At 42.4% G+C, this 21607-nt stretch overlaps 1 protein-coding gene across 7 annotated transcripts in view; it reads left to right on the plus strand.

Annotated features, from left to right (window-relative positions):
• Window positions 1-7804: 7804 nt before the first annotated feature.
• MSRA (methionine sulfoxide reductase A) overlaps window positions 7805-21607 on the plus strand; it is a 424140-nt gene continuing 410337 nt past the window's right edge. For 4 of the 7 annotated variants that reach the window (XR_010112903.1, XR_004672805.3, XM_034965627.3 and 1 more), the window contains exon 1: window positions 8018-8311. Coding sequence is in view for 4 of the 7 variants with exons in the window: in XM_034965627.3 (XP_034821518.1) it covers window positions 8167-8311 (145 nt within the window). In the remaining 3 variants the exon portion in view is untranslated. Of the gene's footprint in view, window positions 8312-21607 lie in introns of all 7 variants that reach the window. The other 3 variants (XM_034965628.3, XM_034965629.3, XR_004672804.3) reach the window with 3 other exon arrangements.

A 21607-nucleotide genomic window follows, 5' to 3' on the forward strand; every position in this document is an offset into this window, starting at 1 on the left:
ATCTGCCAAATGCCCTCTCAGCTTAAAAAGTTGGTGATTCACGCCAGGCACGGTGGACCATATCTGAAATGTCAGCACTTTGGGAGGCCAAGGCGGGAGGGTTGCTTGAGGCCTGGAGTTTGAGACCAGCCTGGGCAATGTAGTGAGACTCTTTCTCTAAAATAAAATAAAATAAAATAAAATAAAATAAAATAAAATAAAATAAAATAGCTGGTGAACCAAGGAATTTAGAGAATTTCTGATTTTTTCCTCGCTGCCCCCTCAATTTCACAGAAGAGAAAAATAAAGAGACAGAAAATAACTTGTCAAAGGTCACAGAACTGGTTAATCTAAAACTAGATTACAATCCAGGCCACTTCTTGGATACTCATTCACCTCACCATTTGTTCATTTACTCAACAAATGTTTTTTATGTCCTACAATGGAAGTCCAGTGCTCTTGGCTTGTCATGCCTTTATAATAAAGACAATCATCATCACCATAACTGTTATTAGGCAGTATGTTAAGTGTATTCACTTGGATTACCATGTTTCATGGTCATACAGTTTTAATAAGTAGTTAGAAAAGATAATGTTGACAAATAACAGTATTTACAAAACTGAATTCTACCTGTGTCCTTTGTGGGGGTATAGAGGGGGAGGTCTCTGTGATGTAAGTCTGAAAGGTGTGTATGTATGAAGGAGTTTAATTCATATACTAACCAGAGAACACTTAGATAACAAAATAAGAGACTAGGAACCCAATTTGCATAAAGGCCACTAGACATCCTGGAGAATGGATGAGGAAGACTTAGGGCCTTTAGTGATTCATGCACCCACTCAGCCAGCAGTGAATGAATGCTTACTATTGGGATATAATAATAAGCAAAATATGGACACAATTCCTTCTGGCATGGAGCTTACTGTCCAGAGGAGGAGATCAATTTCAAACAATCACACAAATAATTGTGTATTATAATCCTAGCTAACATGCACTGAGGGCTTCCTATGTGTCCAGCACTATTCCAGGCACTTACCCCATGTTATTTAATCCTCGCCAATAAAAAAACAAAAAGAAAAAACCTGTGAGGTTGGTGCTGATATTATTACCCCCAGTGATGTTTCTTTTTTCTTTTCTTTTTTTTTTTCCTTTTTTTTTGAGACTGAGTCTTACTCTGTTGCCAGGCTGGAGTGCAGTGGCACAATCTTGGCTCACTGCAACCTCCGCCTCCCGGGTTCAAGCGATTCTCCTGCCTCAGTCTTCCAAGTAGCTGGGACCACAGGTGCACACCACCACACCCAGCTAGTTTTTGTATTTTTAGTAGAGACGGGGTTTCACCATGTGGGCCAGCATGGTCTCTGTCTCTTGATCTTGTGACCCACCTGCCTCGGCCTCACAAAGTGTTGGGATTACAGGTGTGAGCCACTGCGCCTGGCCCCCCAGTGATATTTCTGATGAGAGCTCTGAGGGAAAGATGCATGGTGATAGGAAGTCATTTGTTGGGGGAGTCTAATCCGGCCTGCGGTGGAGGAAGACAAAGAAAGAGACACCCTCTCTAACAAGGGTGAGGAAGGTTGTCAAGGGCTGCCCCATCTTCCGAGGTGGGCAGGGTACTCACCAAACAGCAGGGAAGTGCTGAAAGTGTATTGATTGGGGTATTGGGGAGTCATTAGTAGTAGGCAAGGGAGTGAAAAAGGAACTAAGTACTTACTACTACCTCCATGCCAGTCTGTGCAGTGCTGAACCCTGTCCCTAAATTATTTTCTCACCCAGTTTGGGGGTTCTGATCCTGAATTCCTCGGGGCAGGGGGAGAGGCTCTGAGAGAAAATGCACCAGGCTACCTGTGGGGGAGTCTGATTAAAGCAGGGGGACCCTGAACCCCAGGGAATGGCCACAGCATGGAGTCAGCAGTGCCAGGTGCTCTGATGGGGGCAGTGCAGGGACACTGGTGACAGCTGAGGCAAGCTCACCAGGCACACAAGAAACAAGCGCAGAGCTGTCTCTCACTGGACACCTCCAAAGGACTTAGGCTTTTTTTTTCTAATTTTCAAAATATATTTTATTTCTTTCTTATATGTATTTTGCAACATTTCTAAGGTAAACATTACCTTCATATACAGAAATAAAAGAGTTCTTTAAGAACTGGCATTGAATTAATCACAAGAATGATCAAATTATAATGGGAAACAAACTTGCCTATTACCAAAGCTAATGAGCTGAAGTGAAGAGCTGTCTTTACAAAGCTCTCATTGAGCCCCCTGCCCTGCAGCTGACTCAAGCCGTCATCACATATGTACATGTATAAGAAAGGACATTGGCACAGTACAGCAGCTTTGCAACCTCCAAAAGTATTTTGGTTCTAGTTCCCAGGAGTACATCCACAGGTATTTGGTGCTTTGCACTGTTGACTTTCATGGGTCAGTTTTGAAGTTCGATTAAGAACACATTCTCTTGGAATGTGCTAAATTTTCAAATTGTTAATGGTGCTAAATATGCAAAGACATGTCATATAGCCTCTACATTTCTGCATCATCATTTTCAACTTATACACTTGAAAGTTTTCCTGTACATTCTCCTACAGCATCTATGATATTTTTTGGTTTCCAAATAGTCTGCTTGTCACCACCTGTGTGTACTGACTGCGGAGCACCGCTACCCCTCAAACTGTTAAGATTTCCTTATGAGGGTTTTTGTTTCTGCTTTACCCTCTCCACAGCTTTTGATCTGATTCAGTAACATGGTTGCTCTATGAAGAGGAATGACTAAAAAAAAAATAATAATAATCAGAGCTTAATGTGATGTAAATTTCAAGAAAAATGTTAAAGGTTTTAGTTGTAATTTCTGAAAATCATAGACTATTGCAAAGAGAAGTTTTTATTTAGGTTCTGGAATTTAGATTTTGAGGGTCCAACAGATTCTATCAGGTGCTGTTGAATATCCTGTATTTCCTAGCTCTTCCCATGGTTTCTGGTTATGTTCCAAACTTCTTTATATTCAGCAATGATAGCTTCAACACTGAGCTAAGTTTTAGTTTTGGATTCAGTGTGCAATCCGGAATGGGTGAAGGCAGCTGAGAACAATTACAGATTCTGGGGCTCTAGAGGCATGTTTATTGAAGGCCAGTATATTGGGTGTGGGTTCCACCAGAACAATAAATCTCAAAGTTTGCTGCCTGGACCAGCAGTGTCAGCATCACCTAGGAATTTGTCAGAAACGCAAAGTTTCAGGGCTAACTGAAACTACTGGATCAGAAACTGTAGGTTGGGACCGGGCAATCTGTTTTCATAAACCCTCCATGTGATTCTGGTGTATGCCGATGTCTAAGAACCATTGAGCCACTCAAAACCATAGTGGCTTACACACAATAAAAGCTCCATTTCTCACTGTCTCAGTCTATCAGGCTGCTATAATAGACTCCCATAGACTGGGCAGTTTAGAAACAACAGAAGAGTTTTCAAGTTTAGAAGCCACTGAACTGCCTTTGCACCTTGGTTGAAAATAAACTGACCATGTGTGTGCAAGGTGTTTTTTTTTTTTTTTTTTTTAACTGTTTTGTTCCATTAACCTGTGTCTCTTGTGGTCAACACCACACTTTCCTGGATATCGTAGCTTTATAGCAAATCTTGAACTCAGGTAGCCTCCTGCTGTCCTATGGAGGTGGAGGGAGGGAGGATGGGAAGACCTATGAGTACCGACTCAAAGTGGAGAAATGTCTTAACTCTCCTGCTCCCTCTCCCCCAATACAGAGGCCTCCAAATGGAGGTTTCTGGGCTTAAAATGCAGATATAATGATAAGCATGGCTGGCCTGGGGTAAGGCCTGAGTCCTTGACTGCAACTTCCTTCAGAGACTGCAGTTCACTGCCTGTGCTCTACATCTGGTGTGAGTAGGGCAGCTTTCCCCTCTAAGGTCTGCTAGGCAAAGCCTTTACAGTTGCCATGGTCAGGCCTGATTTTGGACTGGAACTGGACTTCTCAGTTTTTGGCTGTAGTAGGTCCTCTGCATTTGCACCTGAGTTTTAGAATAAGCTTGCCAATTTCTACTAAAAAGCCTGCTGGAATTTTCTTTGAGACAGTGTTGAATCTATAGGTCATTTTGGAGAGCACTGGCATTTAACAATACTGAGGCTTCGGATCCACCAACATGGTATAGCTCCACATTTATTTAGGTCTTTTACATTTCTCTTAGCAATGTTTTGCGGTTTTGATGTGCAGGTCTAACATATCTTCAGTCAGATACAAATTTTAAATATTTTTGATGTTAATAAATAGTATTTTTAAAATTTTGATTTACATTATTTTGTCTTATAGAAATACGATTTTTGCATATAGGTTTTGTAGCTGCAATGTTGCTAAACCAGTATTAGCTCCAGATTTTCTCTAGAGACCATGACATTAACCTAAATTATGTGGTATTAATTAACTGACAGGCAGCACAGGTATCATAGCTGAAAAGCTGGTGACCAAGCCCCTCCTTTTTTTTTCTCCCCCCGCCACAAGACATTTGATAAAATTGTCAACTCAGTACCTTAGCAGGCAGACTACCTGCTCTTTGAATCTGTAGTAGCAGGAAAAATGGCTGGGAGTGAATCTCTGGGTCAGTGAGACAGTACTGACTTCTTCCTGTCTCTTTAGCAAAGTACTTTGAGAAAGATGAACTCAGGTAAAAACTAGTCATTTTGTTAACAGAGCTGGAAGGAAATAAAGTCATACTAAGATGGAGTTCTCTGCCTGTAGTCTGCAATACAAATTGACTGAGTGGTGATTTCAAGCCTTCTAGTTCTGATAAAGCCAAGAGCTATTACATTTCTGACAGTGTAAGATAAAACTGTGACCCAAGGCACTTCTCAAAGGCCATCAGCAAAGTGTTCTCTGCTGGACAGTGGAACCCAGACAAGCAATAGAGGTCATATTAAGGGCACTGCCTTCCTAACCATGACTGCTGTTTTTGCTGGGTGCAAGCATATAGCCACTAAGTTAGTAGGTACAGGAGATATGAGAGAGTCTCGTAAATAAAAATGAAGAGTAGTTAGGCATAAGAAATACGACTAATTGAGATCTCTATCTGTGGTTATTTGTAAAAGGAACTATACAAGGAACAAATAGATAAGAAATCCATTCAGTATCTTTTAAAAATTGAATTGACAAAGAAGCTATTAAGCCTAGCTTGCCAATGCCTGTGTCTATCTGACCCTACTAAAGTAACCCACAGTCCCTCAAAAGCGCACCAGTAAGAAACTGGATATAAAAAGATGTGTAGCCTCTCATGGAGCACACTCTTTAGCACGCCCTTCAGATGGAATCATAGATCATAGGTAAGAACCTCCCAATGGGTAAAGACAGTACCTTCGGATGCAACAAACCAGAGTTCCTCCTGGAAAACAGAACTGGGGTGTAACCAAGAATTTACTTCATTACCTTTGTAGTCTAATCTGCTCTTCACATTTGCTTAGACAAAGAACTACTATTTTGTCCTCACTCTTCTTCCAAATTAGTTTTCGTGTTCTACTTCACCACTGCATACTGGCTGTGTGGGGAAGGGAAAGGGGAATAAATAACATAATTTACTCTGTAGGTCATTGGACCATGAGGAGTTGTATCAGACTTGTAAGGGACTGTTACATCTTTAGATCATGGACGCTGAGCTGGATGCATTAACTGCTTAGAATGCTGGGTTTTCTCTCTTCAAACAGGGTGTGTTCTATGTGTCACAAGGGTATCCATGGATATTTGAGGGGCCAGAGGAGTAGATTGTGACACAGTTGTCCAAAGAACATTCTTGTTTTATTATTAGAACTGCCAAATATCCAAGTATTAGTTGGATCTATAGTCACTCCGCAAGAGAACCTCATCTCCCACCTTCCCAAGTTAGATGTGGCTGTCAGATCAGCAGTGACATTAGATTCTCATCAAAGGACAAACCCTATCGTGAACTGTGCATGTGAGGGATCTAGGCTGCACACACTTCATGAGAAGCTAACTAATGCCTGATGATCTGAGGTGGAACAGTTTCACCCCGAAACCATCCCCCATCTCCCCTTCCCCATCTGTGGAAAAAAACTGTCTTCCACGAAACTCATCCACAGTGCCAAAAAGGTGGGGGACCGCTGGATTAGGGGGAATGTCTGAAGAAAAGGAAGTCCTAGTGGTGAAAAAGGCACCACTGAAGGCAAAAATGTTCAATTCTTTCCTCAAAACACCAAAGAAACTCAATGTAACTTTTCTTGCAGCTATTCTGGTAAACGAAAAACCCTTGTTTTTGAAATAAGATATTTCTGTTCTTTAAAAATGCTTATTCTTTTATAATTATAAAAGTAACAGCCATTGGAATACTCGAGAACGTTGTAACAATACAGAACACTTAAAACAGTTTAAAGACAAGGAAAAGCAGTAGAATCCCACTATTCTGAACAACAAAACAAACTGCATTTTTTTCGAATTGTTCAGTGGGTGTGCAACTTGGAGTACATGCATTTTAATATATACTACACGTATACACGCACACTGCATTTGTTTTACTTTTTCATTTAACATCAAAATTAATTTTTTTTTTTTTTTTGAGACAGGGTCTTGCTCTGTTGCCCGGGCTGGAGCACAGCAGTGTGATCATAGCTCACTGCAGCCTCTACCTCTCTGGCTCCAGCGCTCCTCCTGCTGCAGCCTCCCAAGTAGTTGGGACCACAGGTGTGCGCTACCACACCACCATGCCCAACTACTTAAATACCTTATTTTTTTATTTTTATTTTTTTGGTAAAGATGGCGTCTCAAACTCCTGGCCTCCAGCAATCCTCCTGCCTCAGCCTCTCAAAGTGTTGGGATTACAGGAGTGAGCCATCATGCCAAGTAAGTTATTTCTTCACACTAAACATTCTTCAGCTCTTAGTTGCAGAGTATTTCTAGCATGTGAAACTTCATACAATCAACCACAAAACACAGACAAACCAGTATGTATCAAAAAGAAGTAACTGAAAAACACAAAATATTGTCTTTGACAGAATGACTATTTTTTCAGACCCTTAATAGTGACCAGGCCTTCGCAAGCCTAGAAGGGACTCCTGGGGGTGTTTTCATGAAAGGCCTGGGGAACCGACTTGGTATAGCCTCATAGCAATAACAAACAGTTTAGGCATCATTTTGCCCAGGGGAAATACAAATTACAAAATCAAAGCTAGAGCCTTTTTAGTGTTGTATGCCTGGCAACACACCGCATTCTACACTATAGCACTGCTAAGCCTCCTGCCCTCCTTACAGTCCAGACCACATGAAAACAAAGTGGTAACTAAATCCATGCAGGAAGCTGGGTGAAAGCCTCCTTTCTGTGGGTGCTAATCTGAAGTTCCCTCCCTCATCTGAGACGACCTGCCCATTTTGGCAGAACATGTGTTAAGCCAAAATCTCACACAGATTAACTCCCAAGTCACTCACCTCGCTCCAACCACTTTACATTTAGTTTGAGAATGTCACAGAACAAATGTCATCTCCTATGATTTGAGAAACAAGAATAATACACCACCACCATTAAGTCCACCTACACTGCCTTAATGGTGCTGTTGGTGCCTTGCTCCCGTATTTTGGCCGCTGCAAAATGGGCTTAAATATGTTTGTAAATACATAACTTAATGTTGAATTCATCTTCCCTATTTCGCGCATTTTGAGAACTGTGCTTAGTTTTCACTTTGGACGAATAGGAACCCTTCTGATGGCCGTCATGACAATGTCTCCAATAAAAACTGACAGTCTAGCTGGCTGCAAGGCAGGTCCTCTTCTATCTTACTGGGCACTGCTAAACTGCGAAGTCGGGGCGATACGGCAGCAACTTTAAAATCAAACCCCATCCCCAAGGGCTCGGCGTGTTTTTTGGCCTCTGCCGCTTCACGTACTTCGTACGACAGGAGCGCACTTGTTCTCTGCCCGAGAACTTCGTCCCGAGAGAACCTGAGGAACTCGCCGGGCCACACCCCCTGTCCAGGGAAGGAACACGCCCCCGGTGAAAGCCGGTACGGCCCCGGCCTTGGGCAACCTCGATTACGGGCGGCCGCCAGCCCCGCCAGCAGCGCCCCGCGCCCGCCCGCCGGCGCCCCTGCCGCCCCCCGGTTCCGGCCGCGGACCCCACTCTCTGCCGTTCCGGCTGCGGCTCCGCTGCTGGTAGCGCCGTCCCCCGGGACCACCCTTCGGCTGGCGCCCTCCCATGCTTTCGGCCACCCGGAGGGCTTGGCAGCTCCTCCTCCTCCTCCACAGCCTCTTTCCCGTCCAGAGGATGGGCAACTCGGCCTCGAACATCGTCAGCCCCCAGGAGGCCTTGCCGGGCCGGAAGGAACAGACCCCTGTAGCGGGTAAGCACTGGCCACACGGAGGGCGCGGGCGGCGGCGCTGCGCACGCGCGCCTGAGCCCGGCGGCAGCGCGCCCGCTGCCCGGAAGGAAGCGGTGGGCTGGCCTCGGGCGGGTCGCGGGGTGGGGTCTGCGCAGGCGCGAAGGGACGCCGGCAGTGGCCGGGGAGACGCTGGGGTCCACTGACGTCCCTTTGTCTTTGTTTGGCTCGTCATCTTCTGGAGCCAAACTGGGCATTTTGAAGGAGTCTAGTGCATCGGTCTCACTTACCCGGAGTGCATACCGTGGCGGCCCCAAGTTTGGGGCAGGAAATGTGCCGCTGGGGTCTGCCCTTGCTCGCGGGCGCCCGCGGCGCTGTGCCTGCGCCCTCCTTTCTTGTCTCCTCTGCGCCGGCCGCCGGGACCCAGGGCACCTGCAGCGGGGCTGGTGCGAGTGTTGTCCCGGGAAATGCCAGAATGAGACGAGACGATGAAAACCTTAAGTGTGGAACTGCGTCTCAGGCCAGTGTTCTGGCTGAAAGAGTCACCCCTAGTCCCCCCTCGTGCCCTAGGTCGGCCCCGCTGTCCCCAGGGGGCAGGGGCTGCCGTATGCTGGGTCAGCTTAAAGCGATGCTCCACAAACTTGGAAAACTTTCTAGTCGTTCTCACATCAGTACTTTGGGAAAATACAATAAGGGTGAAATACTAGAAAAATGTTCACGTGCTTCGATGCCATGTAATGGTAAACTGCTATAAAAGTTTTCAAAATCTTGGCAATTTCTGCTGCAGACAGCACGGGTTTCCCAGAACGAGGGCCACACGTTAATATTACCTTAGTGCAGCGCTTCTCAGAGTGCCCCCACCTGCCGCAGCAGCAGCAGCATCACCACCTGGGTTGGCGTTCCCCCATTACTGAATCGGAGACTCTGGGGGTGGAGCCCAACAATCTCTAACGCAAGTCCTCCAGGTGATTGTAATGTACGCTGTAGCTTGTAAACCACTGCCTTAGAACTGTTGGAGGATTAAGTGATGTTTAATCTACACGTGGCTCAATGCCAGAGAAATTCAGCATTTAAAAAATTTCCTTAGAAGTTTCTTTTTCTTTTCCTTCAAGAATTGTTGAGGATAGGAGGTCATATTGAGAGTTTGTCATCTCGTAGAATAATCAGTATGAGATTAGAAAAGGTAGAGGTTTTTTGGATTAGAGGCAGTTTAGAAATTGTGTGACTGGCTTATTATTAATCGAATTAGCAGTTTCTGTTTCCTGGTTTCCCCATCATTTCATCTCCTACTCAGCCGTAAAAGTTTATTTTTGATTCAAATGCAGAGATTGAGTTTTGAAACAAATCTAGATTAGTAAACATCTATACTTATATATAGATTTATAAAATATAACCAGATTATCTAAACCTTATAAATGCATCTTAAAATTTTTTCTTTGTTTTACAGGCAGGTATTTATACGTGCATGTTTAAAAGCGATACTTTTCAAATGCCAGACTTCCTCAGCTTGTGCTATACTTCCCCTTCACACACTACCGTATCTTTGCTATGCCCTCCCATACACCCCCCCCAAAAAAACAAAAAACCCCAAATAATCCAAAAACTCTTGTTCAGATTTCCAAACTGGTTCAAGGTCAAGATGGACCAAAATTTACTTTGGCTTTATCTTAACCAAAGTCTTCCCAATCAGTTTCCCAATATGTAAATGACATTTTTGGTAAAAGATTAGCAAACATTTCAGAAATGAGCCAACAATTTTTTTCTTATCCCCATCATAACTTTTAACTGCAAAACCTCAGGACCTGGTTCCTTTCCGGGCTCTGCTGTCTCCATATAGCTGTGAGTGTTTTTGGTACACCAACACATCTCTGTATCTGGGCCAGTAAACTTTTTTTTTTTTTTGGTGTAGGGCCAAGCCTACAATGCAAATGTCCTTATTGTTCATCTGTTGTAACTTTTTCCACAAAAAGTGTTTGAAATTTAGATTGTGGACGTTCCAGTCTCCACTTCTGAGCCTTGACAGGTTGCTGAAAGTCCTGACTGGCTCCAGAAATGGGCAGTGTTATCTCTTCAGTGGGTTTCAGTAGCTGTAAACTTGAAACTTAAGGATTTAGTATTGTTCTGAATGTGGAATTCACCTCCACTGCAACTTGGATCCTGTTTAACAACTCCTCCCTTCTCTATATTACCTCCATCCTTGTCTGTTCTTATTTGTACCGACTCTCAAAAGTTGCGTGACAAAAGCATCACCTTTTGACTGCAGAAGGCCTGTTTCTTTAGTGCCTTTAGATAAGCCTAGTATCAGGTGTGTACCATTACCAAATACTTGTGGTGTTAAGGATTACCATCTTAGCGTTCATCCTACCATTTTTATATTCTTAAGGACAATTCCACCCTTTTACAAACTGTGACCAAGATTTCCACCTTGCAAGAAGGAAAGAGTCAAACCTTCAAAGTTTTTCAGTGTTTAATTTATCCCAGGCTACCTAAAATGGATCAAAACATGAACAGGCCTACTTGGGTGAGTGGTGAAAACTGAACCTGCCCTGGACTGCCTCATTTGCAGCCTGCTGTGTTCAGGTTAGGGGGCATCTGGGCAGCGCTGGCTGGCTGGTAGGGCACACGGCAATGTGTCTGCCCTGTATGTGGAGATGGTCTCATTGTGCTTCAGTGCCTGACCACCAAGCAATACTCTGAGAACTTGGGACTGAGGGGCAAGGGGAATTCATACTTGTTGAACTGTATTGGTATTGTATTGTTCAAAATAGGCTGCAGGTAGAAGGCTCAAAATTAAAACCTCAGAGTTCCTTACATTTTGTTAAGATGTGGGTTCCTTACAGTCAGAACTGATCTTATTTCCGGTGAATTATTGTAATTATTGTAAAAGTCCAATATGGTTTGGTTTTGTGTCCTCACCTAAATCTCATTTCGAATTGTAATTCCCACCTGTTGGAGGAGGGGCCTGGTGAGAGGTGATTGAAACATGGCGGGGGTGGACTTTCCCCTTGCTGTTCTCGTGAGAGTGAATGAGTTCTCACGAGATCTGATTATTTAAAAGTGTGTAGCTTCCTCCTTTGCGCTCTCTCGTTCTCTCCTGCTCCCCTGTGTGGAGATGTGCCAGCTTCCTCTTCTGCCATGATTGTAAGTTTCATGAGGCCTCCCTGGCCATGCCTACTGTACAGGCTGTGAAACTGTGAGCTAATTAAACCTCTCTTCTTTTTAAGTTACCTTGTCTCAGGTAGTTCTTTGTAGCAGTGTGAAAACAGACTAACACAAAGCCCATCTTTCATGTGGAACTTGTTTTTGCGTATTGGAAATATTGCTAATCTGTGTTTGGGAATGAATCTTACCTTCTTATAGAGTATCAGTGGGATCAGGTGTTTGGGATTTGGAGCTGTCCTTTAAAATAACTTTGACAAGTTTGATTCTATCTTGGCTTTCTTGGATTTACATTCTTAGTGTTCATTGTATTTTTTTGTTACAGTGCTTTTTTTGGGCACTAACATGTTAAAAACAGATGTAGAGCACCATCAGAAGGTATTCTCTTTTAAGAACTTTAAATAGAAAAAAACGGTAGAACAATGTATTAATCCAAAAGGTGGCTCTTTGAAAAAAAATTGAACTACACTAATGACATGTATAAACAATGAGGTAGTCTCAAGAAAAAGATGAAAGTACAAATATACAAAATAAGTCCTGAGACGAGGAGATCATAAAAACATAATTTAAAGAACATTAGGAGACTACTGAACTCTTTTAAAATAAACTTTAAAACTTTGATGAAAATGATAATTTTTAGGAAAATATAATCCAGATTGACCCCAGAAGAGGTAGAAAATTTAAGCAGGTTGATTTTTATAGAAGAAATAAAGCTATGAAAGAGTTACCTCCTCTCAAAGCATTATGTCTAGTTTCACCAAGATTATCTACCAAATATTTAAAGAGCAGATAATTCCAGAGCAGGAATAAATGGCTATTTCCTTGACATAGCATATCTATTTGAACCCAAAAGCCCATTTTAGGCTTAATGAAGAAATGTTGAGATTTCCACTGATGTTCAGACCAAGACGAGGAGTGAGAACAGCCTAGTACCTTTTACAGTGTGCACTGTTAGCAAAATTTTGGTGTTATCTTAGTTTTAATCCCACCTTTAAAAATAAATTCTACCTTTTTTGTGTTAAGGAAACTTCCACCTTTTTATTAAGTGTGATCTAGTCGTTGATTTATACTTCGTAAGAAGGTAAGATTCAAACCTTTAAACTTCTTAATGTTTAATTTCTCCCAGGCCACCTAAATTGGATTATAACATGAATTGGCCTACTTTGAATGATAGATTATTATTTTACATTGTAGGTACAGCCAGTGTGGTCAGACAAAGCAATTAGAGAAGTACAAAAGAGGAAAAAAGATCAGAAGTTCTTAAATACATAAGGGAATGCAGCATTTGATAAAGGTGGTATCTCAAGTCAGTGGGGAAAAGGTGAAATATTTAATAAATGGTATTGGGACAACTGGGTAGCCACATGGAAAAAAAGGTTGGATCTGTACACCGTAAGCCAGGATAAATTTCAGTGTTTGATGGAATAAATTCCAGATATATGATGATAATAGCTCACACTTGTTAAGTGTCTTGTATGCCAGGCACTGTAGTAATTTACTAATGCATTTAATCCTTACCGTAACCCAAAGAAGTAGTAACTGTTATCACCACTTATAGATGTGGAAACTGAGGCCCATAGATGTTAGGCAGTTTAAACAACATACATTGCTAATAAGTAGTGGAGCTGGGATATGAACCTAGTCAGTTTGGCTATAGAGTTTCTGGCCTTAATTCCTATACTCCTTTTCCATTTAGGTAATTGTTAAAAATGAAACAGTATGAGAACAGAATGTTTTTATAATCTGGGTGTGAGGAAAGCCATGACTTAACCATGACTTGAAAATCAGAAAACGTAAGACTGATAAATTAGATTATATCACAGTAAAAAGACTGATAAATTAGATCATATCACAGTAAAATTCTTCTGCATGGCAAAAATCACCATAAGCAAAGCCAAAAGACAAACTGTGGTAAATAGTTGTAATTCATATGATAGATGAAGGACCAATCTTTTTAATTATATAAGAAGCTTCTAGAAATAAAAACACCAACATCCATTGGAAAGATAGACGTTAGGTTATGAACAGACCGTTTACAGAAAAGTACAATTGGCTTTTAAGCATATAAAAAGATGCTCAACTTCACTTATAATGAGAATGCAAATACCATTTTTCATGTTTCAGACTGGCAGAAATCCAGAACTTTGACGATACACTGTGTTGGTAAATTCTTAAGGAAAAATACACTCTTGTACATGGCTGGCAAGAGTATAAATTGGCTCAACTCTTATGGAAGGCAATTTGGTTGTATCTATCAAAAATTTAAATGCATATACCTTTTGACCCAGGAATTTAGTTTATGGGAATTTTTCCTCTGGACGTAACTGCTATGCATGCCAAATGATGACTGCACCAGGTTATTCACTGCAGCTTTGTTTGCAATAGCACAAGACTGGAAACAACCCAGGTGCCTATCAGTAGTGGCTAGTTAAATAAATTATGGTTCATTGTCACAATGGATATGCAGCTGTAAAAAAGAATGTGGAACATCTGTGTGAATGGGTATGGAGGGATTGCCAAGAAGTAGCATTAAGTGAAAAAAGCAAGGTCTGAACAGTGTATATATATAGTATGCTAACTTTTCTGTGAACAGAAGGGAAAATAATATGTATAGAGAAACTCTGAAAGGATAGCTAAGAAATTAATGGCTGAGGAGGGGGCTGTGTAATGAGGATGGATGGAAGACATAGACTTTTGATGCTTTTTTGTAACTTGCTTCTTGTAATGTGACTGCATTTGTGAATTAAATAACTCCACTTTGAAGATGATCTGTCTCGCTGTTTTTAGTCTAATTGACCACCTTTCTGTCATCTTTTGTCATACTTATTTGAAGTTTTTTTTTTTCAGTTTTGCTCTTTTTCTTGTCAAGTACATCTTTTTTCTGCAACTTGCTTTTGTAATCAAAATCTACATTTTGGCGTGATTTAAAAATCTAAATTTAGAGAGTGAAATCGGAATAAGTTAATCCAAGTCATTTTGCATTTCATAAATATTCATTTTTATTGAAGCATCAATTGTGGTGGCATCATTTATACAAAGAACAGATCTTTGGGGACAAATTCCTTCCACTATTATGTAAAAGGCATTATGTGTATTTCTTGTATTGTGAGTGATGTACGTTGATTTTTGAAAGAAAATGATAGAAAACAGTTTTCCTTTTAGAAAAGTTTTCCCCAATGTGTGATTAATTTCTAAATTGTAGGATACAGAATTGTTATTTCCCCTCTTTGCATCCTGCCCAGAGCTCTTTGATTTTACAACCTGTTCCAGAACGTTTAGTGTTTCCCTGAAGTCCCTGGGATGAGGGTATTCCGTACCTCCCACAGTGTGATCCTTACCTGCTTTCCCAGTCTTTTTCTCCACTGTGTCCCTGTAGAACCCCATCTTCTGCCTAACGTGTTTCACTGTTCTGCCTCTGTATTGCTCACACGACCATACCCATAGCGTGGATTGCACACTCGGATCTTTTTACTTACTCATTCATTAAATGTCTATTAAAGGCCTGCTTAGGAAAGACCTGTGTTGTCCATATATCCTTATCTTCAAGGAAGCATCCTTGAAATTTGCCCTGCTCTAATTCCCCTTCTCCCGGAAACCCATCCCTTTTCTCTCCAACCTAAGTGATCTCTTTCTTCTCTACTGGACAAATAGCTATGTACTACTTTATGAATCCTTTCTATGGCATCTTGCGTTGCTAATTAGATGTTTTATTGCACGGAACTTGCACAGTCTGTCTCACCTCCCCACGTAGTGAGCTCACAGCACTTCACCAAGAGTGCAGTCAATAGTGTTTTATGAACGTTGGGAAGAATATGGTTAATGCCTGAGAACAAAGACCAGAAATGTCATCTTTTCATCTGACCATCATGATACAGAGAAGTTAACAGAGCTGCCCCATTGTCCATGGGGCATGTTCCGAGTTTTTCCCAGTAGTGGTGATAGATTTTGGCTGATTTCTCTGAACTTTTCCCTGAGTTATTTTTGTGACTTTGGCCAGGATGAAGGGTGGGGAACCCCTCATCTTTAAATCTCTGAGCAGAGACTTGCTAGGGATCTGCAGCAGTGGTGGGGAAGAGGTCATTAAGCCAGTGCAGTCCACGTGGGGCCTTGGCTTGCAATCTTCAGGCTCAGGAGTTACTGTGAGCCCTTGCGTTGGGTGGGGGAAGGGAGGAAAGGAGGACAGCTGAGGCAAGGAGTGGGAGCCTGGTTGGGTGAGGAGACATCAGCCTGGGGCATGGGTCTTATGAGGGTGAGTGGCCGCCAGGCCCTCAGCAAGGGCCAGAGTGGAAGCCTCTTTGCTAAGCTTGGTCTGGCTCCTGCATGGGTCCCAGCAGCGTGCCATCAATCATCCATTCCTCCTTGGCAGTTGGCCAGGCTCCTTCCCATGCAGCAGCAGCAGCAGCTGGTTGGCCCTGCCCTCCTGTTACAGCTGACATCGCAAACCCTCTGGGGATGTATGGAAGACTGAATTCTGCAAGAGATGCTTTCAGGATGTCAGTGCATGATGAATGAAAGTTGTGGATCTTCTACATGCTGCTCTTATCTTTCTCACATCATAAACTCCAAGTTTGAGAGCATCACAATATTCATCGATATGTAGCACTACACAATGAACTGAGGGCAGGAATTGACTTACTCTTTGTACCTGGAACACAGTAAGCTGATGATAAATACTTGTTGAAAGACTGTAGCATATTACCTGTTGAGTTGTTTGAGAGGCCAGGGTTCCTCTGAGCAGTATCATGCCAACAGACACACGCATGTTATGTATTATGGCTCATAATCGGTAAGTCCATAACTGTTGGAGTAATGGGGACGAGCACAGTGCACTGAAGGGTACAGGAAGCATCGGGGTTTGGGGGCTCCGGCCTGCATTTGTGGTTATGTTACTGGTTTTTCCTATCGCATCAGAAACCTATTAGCTAGATGGAATTTCTGCAGCCAGATGAAAATGTATGTGATAGGAGTGGATCGTGTGATAGAAGTGGATCGTGTTAGCCGCGTGAGATTTCTAGTGAGGCACTGAGTTGTCATCAGGTAGCAATTCCACCATTTCCACTGGTGTTTGTCTCCTTAGCACATTTTAAGCTAAAAGAGGTAAGAAGTCAGAAGGGTAAGAGTCTGGCCATAGCTTTGCTTTCTTCTCTCACGCTTCCAACCACCCTCGTCTGAAAGCTACATTGCACCTTGTGAAAGTTCTGCCCTTCTGTTTCCAAATACGAGATGCTGTAACCCTGAACTCAGATCTAAAAGCAAACTTAGCATTTTGCTTCCAAAAGATTGACTACATATTTTAATTTCCCAACCTCTCTCAGTGGCACTGCTCTCCTGTCAAATCCCAGAAGCCGCAGTCAGGGTCATCTTTGAGCCTTACCTCTGCATTTGAGTTGTCCTTCCTCCCATGAGCCCCGATGACTTCTTTCCTTCATTGGCCTCTGATCTGTCTTCACTCTCCCCTGCCTGAGCTGTTCAGAGCATTATCAACATCTACCTAAAATTTGAATTTCATTCTCTCACTGTTTAGGGAACAGCAGCGACTCGGACCTGTCCAATGACACTCTTCAATGCTGGACACTTGTAATTTGCTGCTGGCCTCAGTGTTTGAGATCTCCACTTCCACCCCGAGGCTGGCTCCTGCTCTGAGCTCCTTCCTCGCAGGTTGCTATGGTCTGAATGCCTATGTGCCCCTACTGAATTCATGTTGAAATCCTTACCCCGCCAGGTGATGGGGGATTAGGAGGTGGGGGCTTGGGAGGTCATTAGTCATGAGGGTGGAACACGCATGAGTGGGATTAGTGCCCTTATAAAAGAGACCCCAGATAACTAGCTAGTCTCTTCGGCCATGTGAGGACACGGTGAGAAGGCACTGTCCGTGAACCAGAATTTGGGCTCTCACCAGACACTGAACCTGCTAGCGCTTTGATCTTGGACTTCCAATCTCCAGTATTGTGAGAAAGAAGCTCCTATTATTGATAAGCTGCCAGTTTATGGTAAATTGTTTTAGCAGTTTGGCGGACTGAGACACAGGATGTTTTTTTCTTGCAGCCCTGTCTAAAACATCTTGGGGCTTTCAAGGCTAAACTTGGCTTCTTCCACTTCTCTGCCGCCCCTTGGGGCTGTTTCAGCTTAGATTGCTCTTAGAGTTGGAGCTGGAACTAGGGCTTTGGGGCTCTGTTTTGTGCTTTCATTCCAGTGTCTCTCCTTGGGGAGATGAAGGTAGAATCCCTTTCCTATATTTGGTGCTTGGTGGTAGTCATTTTCCCCCCTGTGTTTTCGGAACTCCTAGCCTGGTTATAGAAGCTGCTGGCATGATCAGAGTTCTCAGATTCCAGCTGCTTTCTCCTGGATATCCTATCAAAATGCCCTCTCCGTTCAGTGAGATACTCGATGACTTTGACTCATGATGCCAAATGATTGATTTTTCCTTCACCAGAGACCTGCGTGTCCTCTGGGTCAGCTGGTACCTCTTCTGTAAGCTCGGGCTCTTATGAAAGGGAACATAGGCTTTTGCCCAATTTTTTTTTTTTTTTTTTTAAAGGCATGGTTTCTTGTATTTCTGTAGGAATTTTGTATCCTTTCATGGAAGTGCATCTGTAGTGTTTCTCAGCAGGGTATATTCCTAATCCACTAACTTGTTGAACAAGTATATTAAATTTGCATCATAATACAGCGAAGGCTAGTAATAATGAAACAGGAAGAAATGTGGTGACAATATATTTAGATGATTATAAATACATTAAAATACAAAATTTAGGAACATCGGATGTCTTCCCAGAGCATGTTTATAAAATGAATTCTTTCAAAGATGTTACCATAGGAAAGTAATATTGGTGTTGAATGTTCCTTTAAAAAGTTTTCGTATTTTACCTTTGATTTAAAAAAATTAGTTTACCATTAGGTATTTTATACTTTGCATAGGTCAAAAGTCATGTGCAAAATTAAAAAGCATTGTTCAGATGAGGCCACAAATTATTCTTTGGCCTGCTGAAAAGATCTGATATTTTAACAGATTGTACTCAAAAGGGAAGAGTCATGAAAATGATATACTTTGAGGGAATTCATAGCTTTCCAGGTGGGGAAAATGAGACCCGAAGTAAAAAAATTTTGAATGCATTGCTGTTAGCAGATGAAAACCGCGTAAGAGTTTGCAGAATGGAATAGTTGGCTGTCACAGAGCCCCCGAGAAAGCATTGCATTGCTGAAAACTCCATTGCCTTACCTCTTCCCGAGAGGCAGTTTACAAAGAGCCACCTCATCTACCAGTGAGCCCCCTGCAGGGACTTCTGCTGGTCCCTGGGGTGTCTGGCTTACCATTCAGCATTCCTCACACCCCGAGATGTGTGCATCAGCATGAAGGAGTGCTTCTCAGAGCCCCAGGGTGTCCAGGTGGTCCTGATAACAGAGGGCACTCAGGCAGTCTGTCCCTGCTAGCCCCATGCAGGTTGCTGGGAAAGCACCTGACACCAGGAGTACAAACTTCACCTGGTGGCCCATCCTCAGAATGTAAGAGGGGTTTCAGGAGCCCACTCTAGATAACTTAAAAATTTTTTTTTCTTCAGGCTTATGCTCATACTAACAAGCTCTGTGGATTTATTTCAATGTGCGGAATAAAAGGCAAGAATTATTTTCTGGTGCAGGTTACACCTTGGATGAGTAGGGTTATGCAGCTGTTTGCTGCAGTAGTTTTGGGGAAACACACACCTGACTTAAGCTATGTGAATTTGGATATGAAGTTCCAGGTGTAAGATATGAACCAAAGGATTTCTCTTAACGTAATGATGGAACTCAAGCCTGAACTATTTTTGTTCATTAACAACCTGGCAGTTATTTTTTCAGAATAAGGAGATTTATGAAAGAGCTGAAGTCTGGGCTTCATTTTGTGTGTACATTTGCTTCCGCTGTTGCCGGATGGTTGGTAAAGGAAACTGATACAGTTTTTAAAGTGAGGACTGTATTGTTTACTCTATGAGTTGTTTTAAAGTAGGAAGGAACACAGTCGCCCTACTATCAGCCTCTGGTTTCTTGTCCCAGTGGCGCTGGGAGTCACCTCTTCTGCCTGACAGTGCCTGCTCCTACCGTGCCTGTGCTGAGATAGCTCCTCCTGGCTTCAGGGCCTTTATGGCTGAAACTTCAATTATATATATGAAATATATAAAATAATTATTAATATAACTTAATATAATAATATATAATAACTTTTTTGAGACAGAGTCTTGCTCTGTCGGCCAGGCTGGAGTGCAGTGGCATATCTCGGCTCACTGCACCCTCCGTCTCCCAGGTTCAAGCGATTCTCCATACCTCAGCCTCTTGAGTAGCTGGGATTACAGGCGCCCAGCAGGGTTTCCCCATGTTGGCCAGGCTGGTCTCGAACTCCTGACCTCAGGAGATCCACCTGCCTTGGCCTCCCAGAGTGCTGGGATTACAGGCGTGAGCCCCTCTGCCCGGCCAACTTTGTATTTTTGCTCAAAGTTTGATCTGTACATTTTGAATCATTTTTATCCTTTTTCCAATTTCCCAACTAACCAATGTTCAGACCCAAGAAAGCATTCTCCAAAACCTTTCTCTGTGATCATAAAATCATACACACACATGCACAATTGTTGGTTTTTTATAAAAATGGACCAGATTGTATTTTCTGTATCTTGCTTTTCTTGCTTAATAGTACATCATAATATCTCCAGTTCAGCTGATATATCTGTTTTTCTTTTTTTGAGACGGAGTTTCACTGTTGTTACCCATGCTGGAGTGCAGTGGCGCGCTCTCTGCTCACTGCAACCTCTGCCTCCCAGCTTCAAGTGATTGTTCTGTCTCAGCCTTCCGAGTAGCTGAGATTACAGGCATCCGTCACCAGACCTAGCTATTTTTTTGTATTTTTAGTAGAGACTGGTTTCTACCATGTTGGCCGGGCTGGTCTCGAACTCCTGACCTCCGGTGATCCGCCTGCCTCACCCTCCCAAAGTGCTGGGATTACAGGTGTGAGCTGCTGCACCTGGCTCAGCTAGTATATCTTTAGTATGTTCTTTTATCTTAAATGACTTTTTTTTTTTGAGCAGTTTTAGGTTTACAGAAAAATTGAGTGGAAAGTACAGAGTTCCCATACACACTCCTCCCTGAGTTTCCCCTGTTAACGTCTTGCTTTAGTTACAATTGATGAGCCAATATAGATACATTATTATTAACTAAAGTCTGTAGTTTACATTAGAGTTCATTTTTGCTATCATCCAGTCTGTGGGTTTTGACAGATGCATGGTGATATGTACCTACCATTGCAGTATCAGAACAGAATACCTTCACTGCCTTAAAAGTCCTCTGTGCTTTACCTATTTGTCCATCTCCCCCTTCCCAAGAACCCCTTGGAACCACTGAACTTTTTTTATTGTCTCCGTAGTCTTTGCTTTTTCCAGAATGTCGTATATTTGGAATTATATAGTATATAGCCTTTTCAGTTGGCTTCTTTCACTTAACAATATGATTTGAGGAACCTTCATGTCTTTTCCTGGTTGGATAGCCAAATTTCTTGTTATTATCAATAATATTCCATTGTATGGATGTACCACAGTTGATCCATTCACCTACTGAATAAATATGTGCATCACTTACATGAGGATCTATAATTGTTTTGGCAGTTATGAATAAAGCCTCTATTAAAATTTTTATTCAAGTTTTTGTGTGGTCATAAGTTTTCAACTCATTTGGGTAAATGCCCAAAAGTGTGATTTCTGGGTTGTATGGTATATGTAGTTCCATGACAAACTGCCAAATTGTCTTCTGTACCATTTTGCATTGCCACCAGCAATAAATGAGGGTTCCTGTTGCTCCACATCCTTCCCAGCAGTTGTTGTTATCAGTGCTTTGGATTTTAGCTATTCCACAGACATTGAGTGGGATCTCATTGTTTTAATTTGCAATTCCCAAATGATATATGCTGATGAAGATCTTTCCTGTGCTTATTTGCCATATTATCATATTATGTTTTCTTTGGTGATGTGTCTGTTCAAATCTTTTGCCCATATTTCAGTTGGGTTGTTTTCTTATTGAGTTTTTTTTTTTTGGAGACAGTCTTACACTATTGCCCAGGCTGGAGTGCAGTGGTGCGATCTTGGCTCACCACAACCTCTGCCTCCCAGGCCCGAGTGATACTCATGCGTCAGCTTCCTGGAT

This window comes from Pan paniscus, chromosome 7, assembly GCF_029289425.2.
Source record: "Pan paniscus chromosome 7, NHGRI_mPanPan1-v2.0_pri, whole genome shotgun sequence".
Taxonomy (NCBI): domain Eukaryota; kingdom Metazoa; phylum Chordata; class Mammalia; order Primates; family Hominidae; genus Pan; species Pan paniscus.